The sequence below is a fragment of the Spermophilus citellus genome (assembly GCF_964194105.1).
Source record: "Spermophilus citellus genome assembly, chromosome: 2".
NCBI lineage: Eukaryota > Metazoa > Chordata > Mammalia > Rodentia > Sciuridae > Spermophilus > Spermophilus citellus.
The window spans coordinates 227,185,117-227,208,167 of NC_138183.1; the positions used below are offsets into that span (position 1 = coordinate 227,185,117).

The window sequence follows — 23,051 nt, forward strand, 5'->3', positions numbered from 1 at the left end:
TATTGATTTTCTCCCTTAAATGTAAAAAGTATTAACCAAATAAGACCTTTATAATTAAGGTGATATTCCTTCTGGCACCATTTAAAAAAAAAAAAAAGGAGCATTTTCTGATTAATTGCATCTGTGGTTTTGTCCGGGTTTGTTTGGTAAAAAACTGGACTTAATGTCATCTGACTTGAATTTCATAATTGTTCTTAATATAAGAGGGTGTCCTATATTCTATTACAGGCTGAGTATTCTTAATTGAAATGCTTGGGACCAGAAGTATTTTGGACTTTAGAATATTTGCATATACACAATGAGATGTCTTGGGGATGGGACCCAAGTTTAAACACACAATTGATTTATGTTTCATATACAATTTGTCCTGAAGGCAATTTTATACAGTGTTTTTAGTATTTTTAGTGCACCTGTGTTTAGACCATGACCAGTCACAGGAGATCAGCTATAGAACTTCTCACCTCTGGTAAATGTCTGTGCTCAAAAAGTTTTGGATTTGGGACTTTCTGATTATGGCTGCTGAGCCTGTATAGTGAAATGCTCAAGTTTATGGGTGAGATCTATAAAAAGCTGTCTTGACATAAAATATGGGGGATATATTAGGTCTTAATGTTTCACATGAATTTTATATACCAACATTAAATCAAGAAAATGCTCATTTCATAATTAAATGAAAATTTACCATGAATTCTGTTATCACCAGCAGCTTTAAATATTAAAAGGAATTCTCTGAATGCATATAAAAAGGCATTAATTTATAGACAAATATTTTTCTATCACAAATTTTAAACATAAAAAACACTGAGTAAAAAATTTTTATTCCACTGTCCTGTCATTTAAATTACAAGAATATGAGCAAATATTATTCAATGTCAGAAGAAATTAAATATGATCATCTGTAGCATTTAGTGATAAATCAATGGTGTTTTTGGAAAATTTCAATTCATTTAAAAATAATTGTTTCACTTAAATAATAATTAAGTTTAGTTTAATCTCTGTATAATTAAACTTTTGTTTGGCTTATACAATTCCATTTTCTCCAACTGGGAGCTGGGTGGGATCAAGTCCTACTTTCTTCATTGATACAGCAATATCAAATAAATAGTCATAACATTCACACCTGTAAAAGAAAAAGAAAAAAGAAAAAATGAAGGTGTTTACTTGAAATGGAGTTCTCCAAACTTAAATAACCACATCTCTCCTTTCTGTCCAGTTAACTCTGCTTTCTTCCTAGTACCTGCAAATTTTCCCTATCAGTTTGAGGGCAAAATAAGAACATTTTAAAAACTATTTAAAAACAACAATTTAAAAACACGTAAAGGAATCATATTGAATCAGGCAACCATGTCATATAGTTCTCAGGAAATAAAAGATTTTTAAACATACTACTTACACAAATTTATACTGTGTGCTATTTTTTGAAATAAAATATATTTAGGATCTGCGTCTCCTTCCTCTTCTGTCCACAGAGCCTTCCCAAATAATGGCTCATCCAATAAAGAATTCTCAATGAATCAATACATAACAAAAATCAAATATCTGGATATAATGATAAACCCTTTAAATTTAAGCCTATTTGACCAATGAAACATGACAATCATCCTTCATTTTAAATCGTTGAGACATTTTTTGTTCATTTTCACATTCAGGGTATGGTGACTTATCCCAAATGTTTTTACACTTACATGGTTTTAGCCTTCTCCCATGTGTCTCCCCACACGTACACTCCATGGCGCCTGACCAGGACTGCACAGGAGTCGGGGTACTCATTCATTGCACGGGCCATTCGTTCTTTGAGGTCTTTTTCTTCAGGTGTGTTCTCAATAATAGGTACCACTAACATATCATCATATCTATAAAGACAAAATGAGCCATTTTTTCTGTTAAAACAAACATATATAGTAATTTTGACAAATTACCAGTTAAATATTCTCTTTTTATTTGGAAAACCACTCCAAATTATGAACAAGATATTGCATGTTACTCTGTGTATCTTGCATAAATATCTGTATCAAAAGACACCCTGGGAATTTGGCAGACAATCCTAAGTATATGTGGCAGAAATTTGTATAGTATCCCAAAATCTAACAAAGAAATCATCAAGATCACACAAGTATTTCCTTGAAGCAGAGACAATCATAATATTTTTAATAAGAGACGGGAAATCTTAGAATCAAAAGTGTTGATAGGATTAAAAAGTGAATTAAGTAGGAATTTTCCAATAATCTAAGATCATTGTGTTTTATCTCTGTAGGACTGCAAAATGTCTTGGACAGATAAATCAATAAATATAGGTATGGTTTGTGGCGGTAAGATAGCAAGAACTTTCTAGAGATAACTACTAAAGGTATGATGATGCTTCCAGAATATTTATTCTCAGTAAATACATGTGATGAGATCAATGTTCAACCAAAAAAAAAAAAAAAAAACAACATAGTTACTAATTCAATTAAGTCTATTTTTGAGGTCACTTAGAAACAAACAAAGCTCAGACTAGTTTTCCTTTTCACATGAATTTCTGTTATGTTGTTAATATAATATCTGTCTTTTCCCATCACTGTAGTGTGTAACTTAACAACAAAAAAAAGTTTTACCTAAAGTGGTACCAGAAATTACTGCTTTAGGGTGGGTATAGATTAAGTACCTGTCATGTGACTAATTGTGTGATGAACAATTATCATTAATAATTTGGAGTTGCCCAATGTTGTTTAACATTAGTGAAGACAGAAGTAATTATAAAACATCCTCAAACATGGAAGGAATGAGTAGCTAGTTCAAAATCTTTCCTAACACTGGCTAGGAGAACCACAAACTTATATTTTCTTCTAGTAGACACTGATCAGAAATATTTCCAGGTGCAAAATAATTTCACAGCAAAATAAGACTTGAAAGCTAATTCAAGCTAGTTCCCCCATTTCACAGACAGGTTAAACAGGAGACAGCTGGGTAGTCCTTTGACCATGGTGTTCTTTTCACTTTACCAGCCATGTTGCTTCCAACAGGGAGGACAATTATACTGACACATGTTAACCACCTCTGGTAAAAACTAAGTATTTTAAATCTGTTTCTTTTCTTTTTTTTTTTTTAAGGGTGACTTCCAATAAAAATAACACTAGAGAATATCAAAACTTCTTTCTTTCCTCCTCCTCCCAGCTTAGGATTCTCCCTAAACTCAGATAAAATATCACTACCTCATTTCCCAACAAACTCAAAATAAAATTATATCTTAAAAGAGTTTTAGGCTGGGGGTATAACTCAGTGCAAGGCCCTGGGTTCAATTCCCTAGAAAAACACACACACACACACACACACACAATTTTATTCTTTAAATTTTGACACTCTGTAAATATATATAAATGTATGTTATACATAATAAATAGCATCTTTTCATTGATATCATCCTTTTCTCCACAAAATTCGAAAGGCTCTCTATTATGCTTTGATCCTAACTCACAGTTCCCTACATTGTTCTGTCTTAACTTTTATTTGTTCAACAAAGTAATCAAATGCATATGAAACTGATAGCACCCATATGGCTTCTCCTTTAAGCCCCAGAGACAGAAAAGGCAACACAGGCTATCCTTTCTCTAGTATGTCCACTTTTCATAATTTAAATATTTAACTTTTGTAAATAGGTTTTTCAGGGTGCTGAGGAATGCTTTAGGCACACAATAAATATTAACCGAAATCAAATTAAGTTCTCAGTTCACCAGTTTAATGGTGTACCTTCTACTAAACGCGGTAACAGAAGATACTGCTGGAAGAACACTTCAGTAAAACTGGCACTGCTTCCTCCAAACAGACAGCTATCAGGCTCTAGGGAATTAAGAAGGGTGACATCCCAGGAAGAATGCCACTAAATTTAAAGGCAAGGTGTGGCTGGTGCCTGGGCACCAAGAACATGCTTCTTCATGCCATAATATTCTAGATTTATGAATAATGACGACATTTTTGTGGGCTGGAGGATTTACTTAAAACTATCTGGAAGGTCACTGTTCTATACTTACAGTCCAGGCCAGCTTCCACACTGAAGAATTCTAAAATATAGAGACCTTCTTAATTAAAATGATTAGAAAACGTTTTTTAAAAAATGACAATATTCTAGAAGTACTAAACTGGATCAACATGAATTCTAGACTCTAGTGGCGATTTAGGCCTCCTGCACACAAAGTGAAGGTGGATAGATCTTGCTGTTTGGGTGCTTCAATGTAGGGACAGAATTTTTCTACCTCCATAGAAATCACAGCCAAGATTTTTTTTTTTTCATTTCACTCTAATGAACATTTCATTATTCATGTTGCTAGTGCTTTACCATTACCTAGCTGAGGAAGAGTGGAGGAGGATTTGTGTCACTGCAAATAGATCTGGAAAGTCAAGATTAAGTGGGGTATTATTTAGCATAGATCCCACAGCATTTCATTATACACATAAAAGATCAGTATCCTATTTATCAAAGAAGGAAAAATACTTTCAAATTATTTAAGAACAAAAAAAACACGACAGCAATAATACCTAAAATAGCCTCCTGAGGTACATTTCCTTATTCCTTTGATCATCTCTTGATGTGTAATTTTAAATTCTCGTCCTGGAAAGAGGAGAGTAGCCATGACAGCAGCTTTAGAGTGGGTATGAATCACTGCACCTGCTCCTGAAGGAGGAAGAATAAAGTCACATGCTTGGTGAAGATAAATTATAGCTTCACACACACACACACACACACACACACACACACACAACTATGAACTTATTTTTTCTAACATGAAATAGGTAGGAGGGTAAGTGGGGTAATAATGGACATTCTTCAAAGCCTGATGTGAGAACCAAATGAATTAATATTCTTGTACATGACAGAAATGTTAACTAAAATAATAACTACTATTACTTAGGGGAGCCCGCTCTGCAAATATTCCTGGTGTCAAAGGCATTTCCGGCATACCTCTCATTGTGTACGCATTCATGAAAAGGGGAGTGCACTGGCTTTTTTTTAGCTTCTTAGACGCTGGAGGTCCACTTATATCCTGCTCATTTATATCACAGACAAACATATCTTCTGGCTACTTAGAGAAGGAGAGAAAGAAAAAAAGATGGCTTACAAAGTATCAATTAGAAATGTACAAGAATATTAATTCATTTATAGTAAAAATTCCCTATCTCCTGAGAAATTTAATTGGCATTCAGAAAGGTTGATTTCAATAAGGAATATTATTTTCTAAAGTGTATGGGTTTTTTTGTTTGTTTTTTTATATTGGAGACCAAATCCAGGGCCTCCAGTGTGTTAGGCAAGCACTCTACCATGAGCTACAACTCCAGCTCCCTTTTTAAACTATTTTGAGACAAGATCTTGCTATGTTGACCAGGCTGGCCTTGGGATCCTCCTGTTTCAGCCTCCTGAGCAGCTGAGATTATGGGTTGTGCCACCATACTTGGCTTGTACTTCAAGGAAGCATATAGATCTGCAGACTTTTCTTAGTAATGCATGTGTATTTCTGATCTGTAACTTTTATTTCTCAGGGCTTATAAACCACAATAAAAATGTTTTGTTAATAAAGCAGCTTTTTTTTTTTTCCTTTGCCTTTGAAGTATTACATGTTTGTCTTAACTAGATTTTGGATTTTATTCCAGTATTAATATAAAATAAAACTCAAAAATTCAAAATAAAGTTTCATAACTTTAAATTGAAATAGTTTTGCTAATATGAAATATGAATCCATTTGGGCCATCTGAGACCATTAATCTGATTACCCCAACTAACTTGATAAAGATAGCATGATAAGGCTACAAAATTATAACTACTTTTATTATGATTTACAGTAGCACTATTCACTTTTTCCCTCTACCTACTTAGTAAGATTCATACATTGGTTGCATGGAAGATACTTACCACATGAAAAAAATTAAATTATTCAATAAATATTTGTTACTCATCAAATGTTTGTTGATTTGTTATTTAAATTATCACAGTATAACTACCTTTCAAAACTAACATAATCGTTTCATAAAACAATAGTCAAGAATGAAAGATAAGTCATTTGGGTTAAAGAAGGATCCATTTATCATACCTGAATTCGTTCCTTTTGCACTCCTGAAGGAGCAATGTAGATTTCATTGCTGGTAACACAAAATATAGAAATTGGGTATTTATTTAATTTTATGCACAAAAAAATCTTTGCAGTACAATCATTAATGTTATTTATAAATTAAGTTTTATAGCTTCTTGGCTTAATTAAAGATTTAGGATGCATAGAAAGAATATCCAAATTACTTTAATGCCTTGGTAATACTGGTAGCTTAACACAAGACTAGTACTTGCTTTTTGTCATATACATTTATTTCTTTTTATGATGTAAAATCAATGTTGACCAGGCTTTTATCTAGTTGGAAGAAATAATCTGAACATATAAGTTTTCAACATCTTAAGGTGTCAGTAGAGTTCATACTATCATATGTGAAATACAGTCATTTTAAAATACAATCAGAGGAAAATACACTCAACAGGAGATTTCTGCATGCAAAGAAGCAAGTTTAATATTATTGCTTGAAATGCTTATTACAAACCATGAAGTTCAGAGACCTCTGCTGGGCAGGTTATTAAATTACAGTATAACAGTGTCTTGGATAGAAGTGTATTCTATTTGAAAAGCACATGCATCTTGGAAAATAATTGGTAATGAAGCTAAAACAAATGCAAAAGTTTAAAAATATAAGAATGGCTACATGCAGAGATCTCTACTACAGGATGTGGTGCTAAGGAAGATAGTGTAGCAGTAAGCTGCACACATGCGTGGAAATCAATTTAGACTTTGAGAATGTCCACAAGAAACTCTCAAATTTGATTTGCAAATTAATTTCAAAATCTTCTTTACATTCCTTCCACACTATATAATAGTTCTTTGGCTCACTTGCCAGTTTCAATTGCTGCTGGAGAGTGTTAATGAGCTGCCACATAAATGCAAACCAAGGAAATGCCAGCACCTGATGCTTCTGCTACTAAGGAACAGACATATGGACACTCAATGAATATTAAATGCTTCATGGTGAGGATGAGGGTCTATGCTGATCTGTTGATTTGAAACTAACGAAAATGTAAGGTGAAATTAGGGCTCCATTGGTAAATTTAAGTCTAGAAAATCAATGCCTGATAATCTGAGTGAAGTCCTATGCACAGTAAGCTGCACATATGCATTAGCTTTCATGAAGCAGCTACTGTTCTAGAGCTCTGCTGCTCAGGATGACCCAGAGGGCACTCTTCCAGAATTACTGTTAAAAGGGGCCTTTTACGAATAACAGTTATTTAAAACCTTTGTCTTTGTGTAACACAAAAGAAATCTAGAATCATGGGTAGTATGCCATCTACTCACTTGCACAGGTAAGGAGATGAGTCCACAGGTAAGTGGATTCATAGATCTTTGGTGCAGGAAGAATTTTATGCAGTCCTGGGAACAGACCAAAATAAAGTACAACATGGCCTGCTAGTAAATAAAATCCATCAATGACACAGGAAAACCTGGGGCATTTATTCTGTTTATTTAAGTGATCTGTCAAGCCAAGTCTGTCTTTATTACTGCCTTTGTTAAATTGAAATCAATTTAGACTTTGATCAACTTTGGGCAATTAGCTAAACAGGTTTTAGACAAAAACATATTAACATCTAACATATTAACAAAGAAAGATATATTTTGATAAATACAAAGGTGACAGAACTTTTATTTTAGGAGAGAAAACATGCCAAACAGTCAGTGAGGGTTTACTTGGTACTATAAGACACACATGAAAAGCATCTTGAATTCTAAGTTATTAAGTTTTGGAATTTACTTCTCTCTACTCCCTGACTTTTCACTGTATGATAAACAGAGAAACAAACTCCAAGAATTCATAATAGATCATGTTCACTTACTTCTATTTTTATTTATTCTCTGTTCACAAAAAATCATTAAGATATTACTATGACTCAATGATCTCATCTCTGATATGGATTTATAAATTGTAATCCTACTAATGAGCAACAGGATTGGTATGTCTTACACCAGTCAATACTATACTGTGAAAATAGGAAATGTTAAATTTGAATGGTGAGGACTCAATCTAAACACAACAGTGGAAGAGTATCCTGTGATTACCCACATTACTGTTGTTTTCTTAGTCCTCCATTTTTTCCTTCTCATTTAACTCTTGTGTCTGTCCTAGGCTACCTCTTACATACATCTTTTCATATCACACACCATTGGTGTAAGCTGGAATGATATTAGCCAAACCTTATAATCAGTCAACAATTCTGTATTCCCAAAGAGCTTATTGCCAGTAATATTCTAAAAACACATTCCAAATTTATTTGCCCTAAGAGCCAGAAAAAGAAAACCAACTATCACTGACAACATGAGAATGATATTCTTGACAAAATAAGTGATGCGGGCTCATGAAGTCGTTTTAAATATCAGAAGCAAAATTCAACTTTTTACCACAAAATGCCTATTTCAGTCGGTAAGGCTCAAATGTATTACAGTTCCAAACAGTGCCATAAGATGTGGCTCTTTCTATCTGTGACCACCAGGAGGAGCTCCTCACCCAGTAAGAATCTATAGAAAAAGTATTTTACACATGATGCAACTTTACTATAAATTGATTGTAGTGCTATGAAAGCCATTTAATTTTAAAATATGTGCCAATAAGTGTTTTATGGTGGCCACATACAGCCACAGTACATGGATTAGTAAAATTCTGCTAGAAAGAAAAGTCTTTATGACATGGTTAAAATAAATCCCTCTTAGCCTTGGGGTTGTGGCTCAGCAGTAGAGCACTCGCCTCGCACATGCGAGGCTCTGGGCTTGATCCTCAGCATCACATAAAAATAAATAAGCAAAAATAAAGGTATTGTGACCAATTACAACTAAAAAAATTAATATTTTAAAAAATAGGGCTGGGGATGTGGCTCAAGTGGTAGCGCGCTCGCCTGGCATGCGTGCGGCCCGAGTTCGATCCTCAGCACCACATACCAACAAAGATGTTGTGTCCACCGAGAACTAAAAAATAAATATTAAAAATTCTCTCTCTCTCTCTCTCTCTCTCTCTCTCTCTCTCTCTCTCTTTCTCACCTCTCACTCTATCTTTAAAAAAATAAATAAATAAATAAATAAATAAATTCCTCTTGAGTTCTGTATTCTCTTCATTTTTAGCTCTACTATTTTTTAAGAGGCAATTAGAAATGGTTATTTCAGTTCATTTTGAGAGACAGCTTTGTTTTGTGTGTACAAAAACTTTTCACACATGCAAACAGTAGTTAATTAAAGGCAACATTTAGAATATGATTTATTATACATAGTATGATGGGAAAACCAAATTACTGTGACTCAGCTTCTAAATGGATAAGTGAGATGAAAAAATTGCTGTTAGCATTGAGTCTGCTGTAACAGAACAACTTAAAAGTTTGGCAAAATAATCTGAAATCTTGCACAATGCTGAATTGACACATTAGCAACTGGGATGATAGTGACAGGGCAGCACAGATGGATATACAGAGCTACCACGTGGAACATGGTTTTACTGGACTCTAAAAGAGTGCATTCTTAATATTATTATTAATAATAATATTATTGATATTACTAATATTAATATTTTATACTTGGTAATTTGAAGAGGATGAAATTACAATGGCATCATCTTGTGGTATGCTATAAAATCCTTTTTGTCCAAAATGTTCTGATTTATTTTATATCTTGTTTCTTATTATGCCATGCAGCCTCTTTGGGGGGGGCATTTCTTTCTTTCTCTCTTTCTTTCTTTCTTTCTTTCTTCCTCCACTCAATAGCATAGCAATGTTTTAACAATCCAATTTTGTTAAAGAAAGTGAATTAGGATAATAAATTACTCAGCTTAGCATTTAGTCTCCAGATAGTAATATTTCAGAGGAAAATATTAATCCTATTTTAGAAACCTGTGAAAGAAATTAGGTGCCACAATCTTTATTTTCATTGTTAGTAAGGAATTTATTCTTCATCTTTCTGGAGGAAAGACACTGAATAAATCTAATGAACAATCTAATGAACTATTTATTCTTTCTGTTTTGGTAAGTCTAATACCTCTTGTTTTGCCCAATATTTGATAAGTCCAATACATCTTGAGGAATAAAGACTAGCAAGTGCTATGTTCCATTAATAATGATACATAGACTAGCATATGGTCTTTCTTTTGACTCAATAAAGCATAACCTTTAGAATTTTAATGGTTAATAATCTGTATTTAAGTGATTTAAAAATAAGTATCTGAACATTTGAAACAAATCTTGTCTATCTAGAAAGTATTTTTTATAATTCCAGACATATGAACATACTTGAAAAACATAATCTAATTTTGGAACTCCAAGGATTGAGGACAAAAAGTTGATTAGAAACTGCAGTTCATAAATCCTTAGGTATTTATTATAACTATTTCTGCATACCGGCTCCATTTAGTTATGCAAATAGCCATTTGATAATTTAGAAATGAAATACCTTCACTATCACATAGAACTTATCATTAGCTGTTCTTTGGACATACCACATTAGACTCCCTGTGTTCTACTCATATGGAAAATTCCCAAACATGAGCCAGCCAGAAACTTACCCATGCTTCAAGCTAATTCCTCCTCCAGTCCCAGTGACCCAACCCAAATGGTAAAACTGTTTGCAAAGTTCTGGAATCAGGTATCTTGGATGTTCATTGTCCTTAAAAAGAAAATAATAATTTTAAAGTAGGCATTATTTTATCAAATAACTATTCCAGCTGGTATTTCTAATATGAAGCTCATTTAAGGAAACTTAAGAAAATCTACTACAGAGATGAGACAGAGAGGAAGAAAACTATTACAAACATATTTTGTTTTTAATGTTCATGAAGTAGATTTACTATATTATTTGGCAATCTGGGAGTATTCAGTATGGGGCCGTATAGTTCATCACTAACAGGCTTCAGGAACAAGGTAGGATGCCCAGTATGTATTACATTCTACATGACTTAAAGAAATAAAATCTGATGCTGAAAGAAACATGCTTCTGTCAAGAAAATTTATTTATAAACACATTATTACAAAAAAACCTTGTTCAATTAAGGCAGGATATATATGAGATATCATGATAGCCACATGTTCAACACAGACTGTTTTTTCAGTTTTATTTTTACTTAAAAATTATCCTCTTTTTTTTTCCAAAATGATTTTAATGTTTCTCTTATTATTATTATAAAGTAATATATACTCATGGAAAATTAAATCAAGCAAAGAGTATTAAAAACACTCAGAAACAATTACAAAACCTGCTAAACCCATTTTTATGAAAATATGTGTTTATATGAGTATATGCATAAATGCTGAAATAAATATCAAACCTTACCTATAAGTCCAATAATGACTTCTTTAGAAAAAAACATACCAATGATTTCTCCTTTTTTTAAATTTTAACAATTTATTAAAAACAAAAATAAATAGAAATACAATGAATTTAATTTTTGGCAGTATGAAGTATGATATACAACCCTTACCTTGAAATCAAGCTAAAATGCTAAGTAAATTATTTTTACAAATATTTCAAAATAAGTTGCCACACTGTCAAGAAAGTAAGGATTCAGAGGGGCCATAGAGAAATGAGAGACTATCTGGGTTGGAAACCTGGGAGCCTAAAGCCAGAATTTTTCCTGAAGGTATTTGAAAAAGTCTGATGACACTGAGCTTCAATTCAGATGGCTATATAAACCATTAGAAATATGACGTACAACCTAAGGCTTGCTTAAAATCCCCCATATAAGCTTGAGAACCTAAGGGGCTATACCCTTCAGGAAAGGGCAAACAAGAAACAGACGTACTATGCAGAAGAGCACAGGCAAGCAAGTTTGCCTTTATTGATCTTGATCCTGTGTAAAGGAGAAAAACACCCTTGAGTCAAAAGAAAAACCATTACATAATCGTCTAAAGTCTCAGCTACTTAATTGGATACCTGCAATTATGGTGTTTTCCCCAATTTCCTGCTAATGTTTTATATACACATTTCATTTTAGGAAAGTACTATGAATGATATTAATGGAGTAGCTTTCAAAATATAATATCAGGAATATGGGAAACTAGAAACTTTTTAAAAGTTTTGATGCAACGGGCTCATGAGTTAGCAGGCATGGAGTCAAATCCACATTACATCACTCACTGCTTACGTGACTTTGTGGTTCAGTTTACTCATTCACAGAATGAGCATGCTATGAGAGATGCAAAGCATATGAAGCACCCAGCCCAATGTGTGATTTAAATCCTGTTTTAAAGAGTTAAAAATTCTTGAATTAAAATTGATTTTATTATTACTTATATTTCTTGTCTGTTCTTAAGAAATCTAGCCAAAATTATCCATGCCCTGTATAAGTCACTATTTCCTTTTTGAGGAACATAAATGATATTTTAATTACATATTAAAGTAGAGTTAACAGGAAGACTCCTGCAGTTTTCCAATCCTTAAAAGCAAATTGGCAGAACAAATTGCAAACATTATTGAAAATGGTGTGTTATTATGGGTCTCCCCCTTCTCTTTGTCTTTTCCAATACTTAGGTATTACAGCAATTAGTAAGCTTTATGCTTACAGGAATGAGAATCAGGCAGCTGCTGTTAGTACATTTTCATCCAGTCATTCAGACATGTAAAATTTCAATTAAAGCAACATGATCAGTTAATCGTCACCAACAGAGATACATTTGGTGAAAAATTCAGTCCTAGAAAACTGTCCAGATAAGATACTAAAAATCAGAATATGTATTTTAAAAAGAATTAACAAGAAAGAAAGGTTTAGTTAGTATCTAGTTCTCTTTTGAATGTCAATAGTATTAATTTCCTACTGTTAGATCTGGATTTCAATTCAATTATTAAATTTAAAATATGTATCTAAATGATGACTTCTTTAGAAAAAAACATACCAATGATTTCTCCTTTTTTTAAATTTTAACAATTTATTAAAAACAAAAATAAATAGAAATACAATGAATTTAATTTTTGGCAGTATGAAGTATGATATACAACCCTTACCTTGAAATCAAGCTAAAATGCTAAGTAAATTATTTTTACAAATATTTCAAAATAAGTTGCCACACTGTCAAGAAAGTGAGGATTCAGAGGGGCCATAGAGAAATGAGAGACTATCTGGGTTGGAAACCTGGGAGCCTAAAGCCAGAATTTTTCATTATAATCAACTATTTAAAATGTTCATCATCTCTAGAAATTAGAGAAATGCAAATCAAAACTACTCTTAAGATATCATCTCACTCCAAACAGAATGACAGCTATTAAGAATACAACAATAAGTGTTGGTGAGGATGTGGGAAAAAAGGCACACTCATATATTGCTGGTGGGACTGCAAATTGGTGCAGCCAATATGGAAAGCAGTATGGCGATTCCTTGGAAAATTGGGACTGGAACCACCTTTTGACCCAGCTGTCCCTCTCCTCGGTCTATACCCAAAGGACTTAAAAACAGCATATTACAGAGACACAGCCACATCAATGTATATAGCAGTACAATTCACAATAGCTAAATTGTGGAACCAACTAAATGCCCTTCAATAGATGAATGATAAAAAGAAAATGTGGCATATATACACAATGGAATATTACTCAGCAATAAAAGAAAATAAAATCATGGCATTTGTAGATAAATGAATGGAGTTGGAGAATATAATGCTAAGTGAAGTTAGCCAATCCCCAAAAGAAAACAAATGCCAAATGTTTCTCTGATATAAGGTGACTGACTCATAGTGGGGTAGGGAGGGGGAGCATGGGAGGAATAGACCAACTCTAGATAGAGCAGAGGGGTGGGAGGGAAAGGGAGGGGGCAGGGGGTTAGCAATGATGGTGGAATGTGATGGACATCATTATCCAAAGTACATGTATGAAGACAAAAATTGGTGTGAACATACTTTATATACAACCAGAGATATGAAAAACTGTGTTCTCTATGTGTAATAAAAATTGTAATGTATTCTGCTATCATTTATTTTAAAAAAATAAAAATAAGAAAAAAATAAAATAGAGGTTCTATTGTGAGACAGAAACATATTTAACAGTATTTAGTATATATGAAAAATATTAAAGCCTAGAATGTTTTTGATTCAGTATTTTATTTTTTCAAATTATTAATCTAGTTATTTTAAGGAAATCAGACTTGTTACTGAGATACCTATTCATAGCCAATAATGACTCTAATTCCCAATGATTTCTCCTTTTTAAAAATTTTTTAACAACTTATTATTTTCTTTCAATTTAAGAAAATCCAGGCTCCAGTTTGGTGCAGTGGCACACACCTCTAATCCTAGCAGCTCAGGAGGCTGAGGCAGGAGGATCTCAAGTTCAAATTCAGCATCAGCAACTTAGTGAGACCCTAAGCAATTTAGTGAGATCCCATCTGTTAAAAAAAAAAAAAAATATATATATATATATATATATATATATATATATATGTGAAAGGGCTGAGGATGTGGTTCAGTGGTTGAGTGCCTCTAGGTTCAATTCATGGTATAAGAAAAAAATTAAATCCAGGCACTTGTTATTCAAAGATAATTTTCCTGGGAGACTCAGACAAATTATTTTAGATTTGTCAGGATGGAGGTATAGTTCAGTGGCACAGTGCATGTCTAGCATGTGCAGGGTCTTGGGTTCAATCTTTAGTACCAAAAATGATGACGATGATGATAACATAAAAAATAATACTTAGCTCATTAATTAATAAGGAAATCCGTAAGATGTTAGAACCATTCAAAGGAGAATTCAGTATTCTTGTATAGGAGTAATCAGGAATCTTAACTGGGGAGTGGCATATGCCTATAACCCCAGTGGCTCAGGTGGCTCTGAGGCAGGAGGATCAGGTCCTCCTTTAGAAAACCCTCTCTCAAAATTAAAAAAATAAAATAAAATAAAACAAAATATACCAAAAAAAAAAAAAACTACTGGGGATGAAGTTCAGGGGTAAAGCACCCCCAGGTTTATCCCAAATATACCTCTCCAAAAAAAGTAATCAAGAATCCTGAATTCACAAAGAAGGCACAATTGGACAATATCCTTAGGGTAACTATAAATCGAATGTCTACTGAACACAATTTATTGTCATAAACAAGTCATGTGCATTACTGTCAGTATTCTGTAATTTACATACTTATAAAATAGCTAAAAGATAATCTTAAAACACCTAGTAATTTTTTTTTACTCATTTCAAAGTTTTCATAATTTTTTCTGACACTGTCTTCAGGAAGGGACTGATATATTTGTGCAGTAGTTGTCAAGATTTTCTCTCTGTGCTTGGTCTTTGTGTCTTTCTGCACATTTATTCTATTCTCCTCTCTGTGCATGTTGCTTTGCTTTCCAATATCACCTTCACTCAGAAGCCCTCTCTTCTTCCTCTTGCCACACTAAAAATTCTTCTCTTTCCTCTGCATTTCAGTTAAGTGTTGAATAGAAATTAAAGACAAAGAATCTGGTTTCAGCTTTGACGCCACTAGCTGTGTGCCCTAAGGCAAGTCATTGACATTTTCTGGTATCAGTTTCCTCATATTAATAATCTGGATCAGTGATTTCCAGACTTGTGAATTTCAATAGCAGTTTTACTTTTCTATTTTTTTCCTTTTGATTTTAGGAAATGACCTAAGATTGTCAGGTTATGACATGAATTACATTTAACTATCCACTATCACCTTCTTCAAAAAAGAAGCACATTTTTAACATAAAAGGAGGACAACCTCAGAATAAAAACTGGCTTTTAAAATTGCATTCAATTAAATTTAGTGAAATTCATGTTTTGCTGACTTCCTTTTTATTACTTTGCTATATATAGTTGTAGTAAAAACTCTCTTAGGGACTGACATTTGGGAGTATGGAGGTAATCTTTTATTTGGTCTCCTTGCTACAATTCCTCCTTCTATTCCAGCTTATCCTCTAATACGAATCATAAACTAATACTATATTGATCACGAACTCCATTCTTCAAATCATCTAATGCTCAAATGCTCCATGGTCTGCTAGGATCTTTCTGTATTTATACAAATATCTCAGTTCTAGTCACCCTAGTTGCAGTAGTCAAACTACAGAATGGCTCCTCATGTTCTCTACCTCCTGATGACCCCATTCCATTTTACCCAAGTTGATCTGTGTGACCAAGAAACTATGGCAGAGGCAACAGTATGTCAGTTCTGAGATTAGGTCATGGAAGAGTGTAGCTTCTATCTTGATTGATCTTTCTCTCTGCAGATCATTGGCTTTGTGGGAAAGCCAGCTGCTGAAGCATAAAAGTAATCAGAAAGCCCAGAAGATAGCCATTTGGCAAGGAACTGAGGTTCAAGGCCAATGACCAATGAGAAACTAAGGCCTGCCAAACTCGATTGAGTGATCTTAGAAGCAGTTCCTATGGCTGTAATCAAGCCCTGAGTTGACTGTCAACCCACCCGACAGCCCAATTGCCACCTCATGAGATGCTGAGCCAGAATGTGAGCACAGCTGCTCTTGGGTTCCTAATCCTTGCAAATTATGGGCCACAATCACTGTTTGTGATTTCAGTTACTAAGCTACGAGGTCATCTGCTATGCAGCAATAGATAACTAAGACATGATTTCTTACCAGCCAACATATTTTTAAATTTTCTTTGGGCTCTTACTGCGCAGGCTGAATCTCTAATTACTATGAATCCGTCAAACTCCTCCTTAAGAGCCTTTACACCAGGCTCCCTGCTCACTTATGATGCCTTCACTCATCTCCCAGTGGGAAGTGGTCACTCTTCCTCCAATGCTGTGCCTTGACATTTGTTCTCCGCACTTTTCTTGTGTGTTTATCACATACTCACATTCAATGCACCCTTACTGAGTGCTAGGTTCTGTGACAAGCCCTGAAGAAACAAATATAAGATAAAAATCCTTACCGCTGAGGAGCTCAACCTAGTAAAGAAATTGTTTTCTGAAAACAAGTTCTTTTCTAAGTTGAGCTCCTCAGCAAGATAGTCTAGGGCACTATGGGATCAGAAGGTACTGACAGAAGGGAACAGGAACTGGGAAACGTTTCACAAACGAACTGTGACTAAAGTCAGTCTTGAAGCACACTGGTCATTTGAAGAGAAAGGACACTTAAATTGGAGAGAACTCCCAGTGGCTGGAAGTGGTTACAAACTGGTGGTTTGGTGGGGTGGAGGTGGGAGGGAAGCAGCATATAAAGAATCTTTCATAGTGTGCACAGAAATTTGGGATTGATTTTATAGAAAACTGAAAACCACTGAGGAGTTTAAATCTAAGATGATCAGATTTTGTCTGTGAAATGTTCTATCGTGTCAGTGAACAGAAGAGGCTAAAGGGTGGTTAAGATAAAGACCAGAGCATTAAGAGACTGCTGAGATTTGAAAATGAATTGGTGAGGTAGTGAGAGCAGAAGTGGATTTGGAAAGTTAAACAGAAAGAAAGAATTCTGGGTGAGAAAACTGAAGGAAAGAACACTTCCACATTCTGGCTGGCCGAGCAGCTGGGTGGGGAGGAATACCGTTCTCTGGGATGTCAGCCATAAACATTTACTAAGGGCTTACTATGTGCACAGCACTTTTCTAGGCCCTGGGAATTCATCCACAAACAAGACAAAGTCTTGCCCTAAAAGAATTTACACCCCAGGGTAGAGTTTTAAAAGAGTAAAATGAAAGGATAAATAAGTTGTAATAAGTGGTAAGAAACAAATAGAGACTTGGAGAAAAATAGCAGGGATCAACTTTAATCAGGTTGTTAAGGCTTAAACAAGTGGCATTTAATCTTACACTGGTGTGTGAAGAACTCGTGTGTGTGCACAGGTAGTTTTGTGCTGGGGAGAGGCAGGTGACTCCAGGCAGAGGAAATGACAGGTGTGAAGGTCCTGGAGTGAGAAAACCCTTGGCATGAGGAAGACCAGCTGGCTAGGGCAGGATGATGAAGTGCTGAGAGTGGTGGAAAATGACCGCAGGGACCAGATCATGTAGGGATCTGAAAGCCCTGCGGATGAGCACAGTCCTCCCAGGGAAGAAATGATTGATGGTAAGACAGGGAGAGGGAGAGAAATAACTTCAGAAGGTGAAAGGCCTGGAGACCTGAGACTGGTGGAAGAACTGGGCTGCTTCCATTTTACGAAATGAAAGGAAGCTGGGTTCATTTTTAGGCATATCTGTAGGTTTTATGGTGGGAAGGTGAGGAAGTTCACATCTAGTGACTTCTGTTTTCTTAAGTATCAATGGAGTCATCAGCTGAGAGTGTGGGGATGGTCTGAGAGGCATAACAAGAGAATAAAGGCATAAAACAGTCCTCTGGGGAGAGGGTACGTGGGAGTGAGCACTACTGTAGGACACAGGAGCATTGCTGGAGTATGAGGTTGAAACCATGAGTCTGAAGTGAGCCCACACAGCACAGTTGAGGAATATTCCTCAGAATATTCAGAAAGAAGGTGGGCTAGCTGTGGTAAGACCCCGTGATATTTGTAGAGACATCAACTCGTACAGTGAGTGATTCCTTCCCTTCCCTGGGAACATTCTCAGCAGACCTGGTGGGGGGGGGGCTTCCATAAAGGTACCTATTTATGATAGTGTGTGAAGGATCCTCTGATAGAGGGCACACAGAAGGGACCACAGAACGAAAAATTCCTTCACCCACAAAATCTGTGAGGTGAAGGGGTAGTGGTTGGGCAGGGAGCTTATGATCATGAGACTGGGTTGTTTCCACGGAACTGTTGAGGTCCAGGAAAACAAAGGGCAGGGAGTTGGATAGCCTTGTTTTGTAGAAATATCAAAGAACAAATATTTGTTCAGAAACACTATGACACATAAACAAACAACAACAAAAAAAGTAAAAACAAACCAGGGTGACGCATGACTGCAATCCCAGCAGCTGGGGAGGCTGAGACAGGAGGATCGTGAGTTCAAAGCCAGTGTCAGCAAAAGTGAGGCTGCTAAGCAACTCAGTGAGACCCTGTCTCTAAATAAAATACAAAATAGGGCTGGGGATGTGGCTCAGTGGTCAAGTGCCCCTAAGTTCAATCCCTGGTAACTCCCCCTCCAAAAAGAGTAAAAACAGTGCCTACCTGTCTTTTCTCGCCAACTCTGCGCAGCTCACTAAAGGGTAGGTAACATGCTCTTTCTAAGTTACTCCTACCGCAGTGCTTGGCTTAATAAATACTGGATGAATTAAGATCATATATCTTACATTCAAGAATATATTATAGAAGTCACAAATTGATAACTTCCAGAAAGTAATTAATTTGGTCTGTACAATACTTAGAATCTGAGTTGACATTTTAAAATTTTGAAAATTATTGATTTCTATACAAAATCCCAGTTTTTGGCTTCCCTAAAAAAAAAAAAAAAAACAGATTTTTTTTCCCCCAGCAAAAAAAAAATTCAGAGTTATGTATTGTAAACTCTTAAAATAGGCCATATGGTCACCCTAAGGAACTTCTTTTTGGTGTCCCTCTAGAACCATGAGCACATCCAAAATTCTCCATAAAGTCCTCCTTGAATTGCTGTTTCCAATTATCTTTCCTCTTTCTGCATTTGCAAAAATTCCTTAAGAATTAAGTCTTCTCCTCTTCCTTCCACTGCCCAATTCTGTTATATAGTATATTAGTTACTGGTATGCATTTATAACTGCCTTAGTTTCCCAAGAACAGAGAATAGTGACTTATTCATGTTAGTACTTTTAGAATCTGGACTTTGTTAATACACAGTTTCTAAGTAAACACTTTCTCTCTTAGGGAAATACCCCTTGACTTTTTTTTTTATTTTTATTTTTTAGTCGTAGATGGACACAGCATTTTTTAAAATTTATTTTTATGTGGTGCTGAGGATCTAACTCAGGCAGGCAAACACACACTCTACCACTGAGTTACAACCCCAGCCCAACCCCCTTGACTTTTTGATACTAGAAAAATTTAGTCCAAGTATCAGAGGTCATTTGGGATTGAATTTTTGGACTGTAAAATCGGCCTAGACATTACTGGTATAAGCTGAATCTATCCTGAAAATAATACATCAGTGCCTGAGAAATCTTTGCAATACTAGAAGAAAGTCCATGAAACAAATCACTTAAAAGTTACAGGCAAGCATGATAAAATAATATTATTGAAAAGCCCACAGAGGAAGGCAATTAATGTAATAGGGGTTTAAGGAGAGGGTGTCCATCAAATAAAGAACAATAAATACAAGAGGGAAGGCTTTGGTGACCAAGTTTTCCAAAACTTCATCTCCAATCCAGCAGCTTTTAATATCTCACTCCAACCAGGGACCTCAAATTTGTTATGTCTATGACAGGCTTATCATCAACTGTTTCTTCCTCCAGTGCTCTTTCTGAGAGTCCACCAGGTCCCAATCACTCCCTCAGAAACCTAAGTCATTCCTGGCTCCTTCTTTCACCATCCCCATCGAATCAACATCACGTCCTCTAGACTTTACCACCTAAATCCCTCACTGAGAGCACTGGCATTTCTTGCCTGGGTTCCTGCTACAGCTTCCTGATTTGTATCTAAGCCTCCAGATTCCAATCCAGTCAGCACCCCATACATTTTCTTTCTTTTTTTAAAAATATCTTTGTTTTATTTATTTATTTTTTTATGTGGTGCTGAGGATCAAACCCAGTGCCTTACCCATGCGAGGCAAGCGTCAACCAAGCCCGTCACCCCATACACTTTCTTCAGTCATCTTTCTTATTATCTCATTGCCCTTAAAATAAAAATCTGTATTCCTAAGATGGCTTAAAGAGCCCTCTAGTTTGTATTCCTAAGATGGCTTAAAGAGACCTCTAGCATTCATCTTTTTAGCTTCATCATTTTCCCAAGTCCCTGTCCCCTACTTTGTTCCCATAACACCAAGATTCTTTTGATATGAGAACATATCTTTCTAAGACTCTGCCTGCTACTCTTTCTACAGGCTTAACTTTACTGTGCTTTATGTCATTGTACTTTGGATACTGCATTTTTTATGAATTGAGGGTTTGTGGCAACCCTGAGCTTTGTAAACCTATCAGTAGTATCATTATTTCCAATAGTTCAGATCATCATAACCATTTTTTTAAGCAATAAATATTTTAAAATTATGTTTATTTTCTAGACATAATGCTATTGTACACTTAATAGACTATAGTGTAAACATAACTTTTATATGCACTAGGAAACTACAGCTTTTGTGTGACTTTATTGTGATGTAACCTGAAATATCTCCAGGGTAAGCCTGAAATTAGAAAACCCAGCTTCATTTCTTACTGTGGTCTTCCTGATCCTTTAGGCTTCAGTTGATACCTTTATTTCCTCCAGAGGCATTTTCAAACCCTACTGCACCCTGAACTTTCCCATAGTGGTGCTATTATATTGTCATACTGTCTCTTTACTGTTTCTCCCACTACACGGCACTCTCTATGGGGGAAGGAATTAGATGTAACTTGCATTATGTTAAATTCACAGTGTCTGGCACACAGTAGGCCCTCATTCAATATTTGCTGAAACAATCACAATTGAACACTCCTCTTCCTTAAGGATAAACTCTTTCAGTTGCACCCTCTAAAACTGCATTGAAATTTTATGCCTCAAAACTTTTCTTATTGCTGTTCTCATTTATTTTTGTAACACAAGGCAAACAAAAATGTTTAGTGGGGTTAATGTATTTAAATGTACATGCAAATCTAGTTTGAGGAGTGGAAGCACATGCCTTGGGTTAAATTAGTAGCTATTTGTCAGTTCAATCCAGACCCCATGAAGAAATAAGGGTCCAGTCACACCAAATGCTCTTAAATTTCAATAGAAGCCAAGATTGTTCTGGACTCTGAAAAAGTAGCTCACATTTTTCATGACCACAGAGTGAAGCAAATAAAAGATGCCTGTTCTACATGTTGTCCTGTGGCCATTTTTGGTTTGAGAATCTTAGTTTATTCTTAGTTTTCTTGTTTTAGGCTCTTTGAAACTTAGACATGCTGCTCTCTTAGAGACTGCCAAAGATCTAATTACTGGGGGCATGTACACATGTGCCAAAATGTCTTAGCAATGTTTCTTCTAATGGACTGCTTTCACTTTCCTTATTCTCCAAACCCATCTGTCTCAAAATGATCTCCAGTGATCTGTCCTGTATCCAAGATCATCATCTTCCTCATACAATCATGTCTATCCAGCATTCTAACCTGTCGTGTTTGCTAATTTGGGAGAAGTCACTTACTCAAAACAACATAACGGTTTACAAATGCTTAGTAATAAAATCTTCCCAGTGAGACCTTCAGCCCTTTGATCAGAGAACTAAGCTTAGGAGGCTTTTCCTACCTCTTATGCATTGTTCTGAATTTGTTAATTGACCTAGTTCTCCTCTGGACTCTGGGCCATCTGTCATATTCACCACTCTCTGAGCACTCAGAGGCGTTCATAAAGACTTCCAGTAAGATTGTTGGTTGTGTATAAGTGAATGATAAACCTGCAGCCTGACTTCTGCTCAAGGAAGAATCGTTAAGCAGAATCACCCCGTTATTCATCTAAACAGTCAGGCAAGGAGCAACTCTACTAAAGGGTGCAGGCTCCGGAGGCCCAGCTGCAGTTCAGCAGCGTGGAGCTGGTCGCCAGGCGCAGAAAAAAAGCTCGAGGAGCTCCGCTTTCGCTCCAGGTCCACTCCAGGGCCTCAAGACTCCTTCGGTCTGTCATCCCGAAAGGCATGCGACAGCGGCCCAAATGCACTCCTCACTCTTCCTTTTTCAGTCTGGGGCCCAGCTCCCGCAGTGAAGCGCGCAGCCAGGACGCGGGGCCGCGCTCGCACCCGCGGAAGCCCCGCCCACGACCCTGCGGCTCGCGACCCCGCGCCAGCGCCCTGCCGCCTAGGAAGAGCGGCGCCGGCGGCCCCGCCCTACCTGCGCGACGCATTGCCGTGAGCAGCAGTCTCCCTCCGGACCGTGGCAGCCAGACATGGTCCGGACGAGGGGCACTCACGATTTCCAGCCTCCACACGGTTCTGCACCCAGCGCTCCGCCCGGCCTACCGCGGCCAGGCCACAGTGCAATCAGGCGGCGATAGGGGCATCTCGGGGGCGGAGCGTACAAGTAGGGAGGC

The 23,051-nt window shown here is 36.0% G+C and overlaps 1 protein-coding gene across 4 annotated transcripts; it reads right to left on the reverse strand.

The window, feature by feature from the left end:
• Positions 1–801: 801 nt before the first annotated feature.
• APIP (APAF1 interacting protein) lies at positions 802–23,040 on the reverse strand. 4 transcript variants are annotated; one of them, XM_081260862.1, is made up of 7 exons: positions 22,853–23,040; positions 10,597–10,697; positions 6,060–6,108; positions 4,937–5,054; positions 4,513–4,648; positions 1,686–1,853; positions 802–1,120 (listed from the first exon to the last, which is right to left on the reverse strand). In XM_081260862.1, exons 1-7 carry the CDS (start codon positions 22,907–22,909, stop codon positions 1,021–1,023), a joined length of 729 nt encoding a protein of 242 aa, XP_081116988.1. In that variant the 5' UTR covers positions 22,910–23,040; the 3' UTR covers positions 802–1,020. The 4 variants fall into 4 exon arrangements, with proteins under 4 accessions (XP_081116988.1, XP_081116991.1, XP_081116989.1 ...); XM_081260865.1 differs by lacking the exon at positions 22,853–23,040 and adding an exon at positions 7,359–7,433 and having other exon boundaries at positions 4,937–5,057; positions 10,597–10,677; XM_081260863.1 differs by lacking the exon at positions 22,853–23,040 and adding an exon at positions 7,359–7,433 and having other exon boundaries at positions 10,597–10,675.
• Between the last annotated feature and the right edge of the window lie 11 nt (positions 23,041–23,051).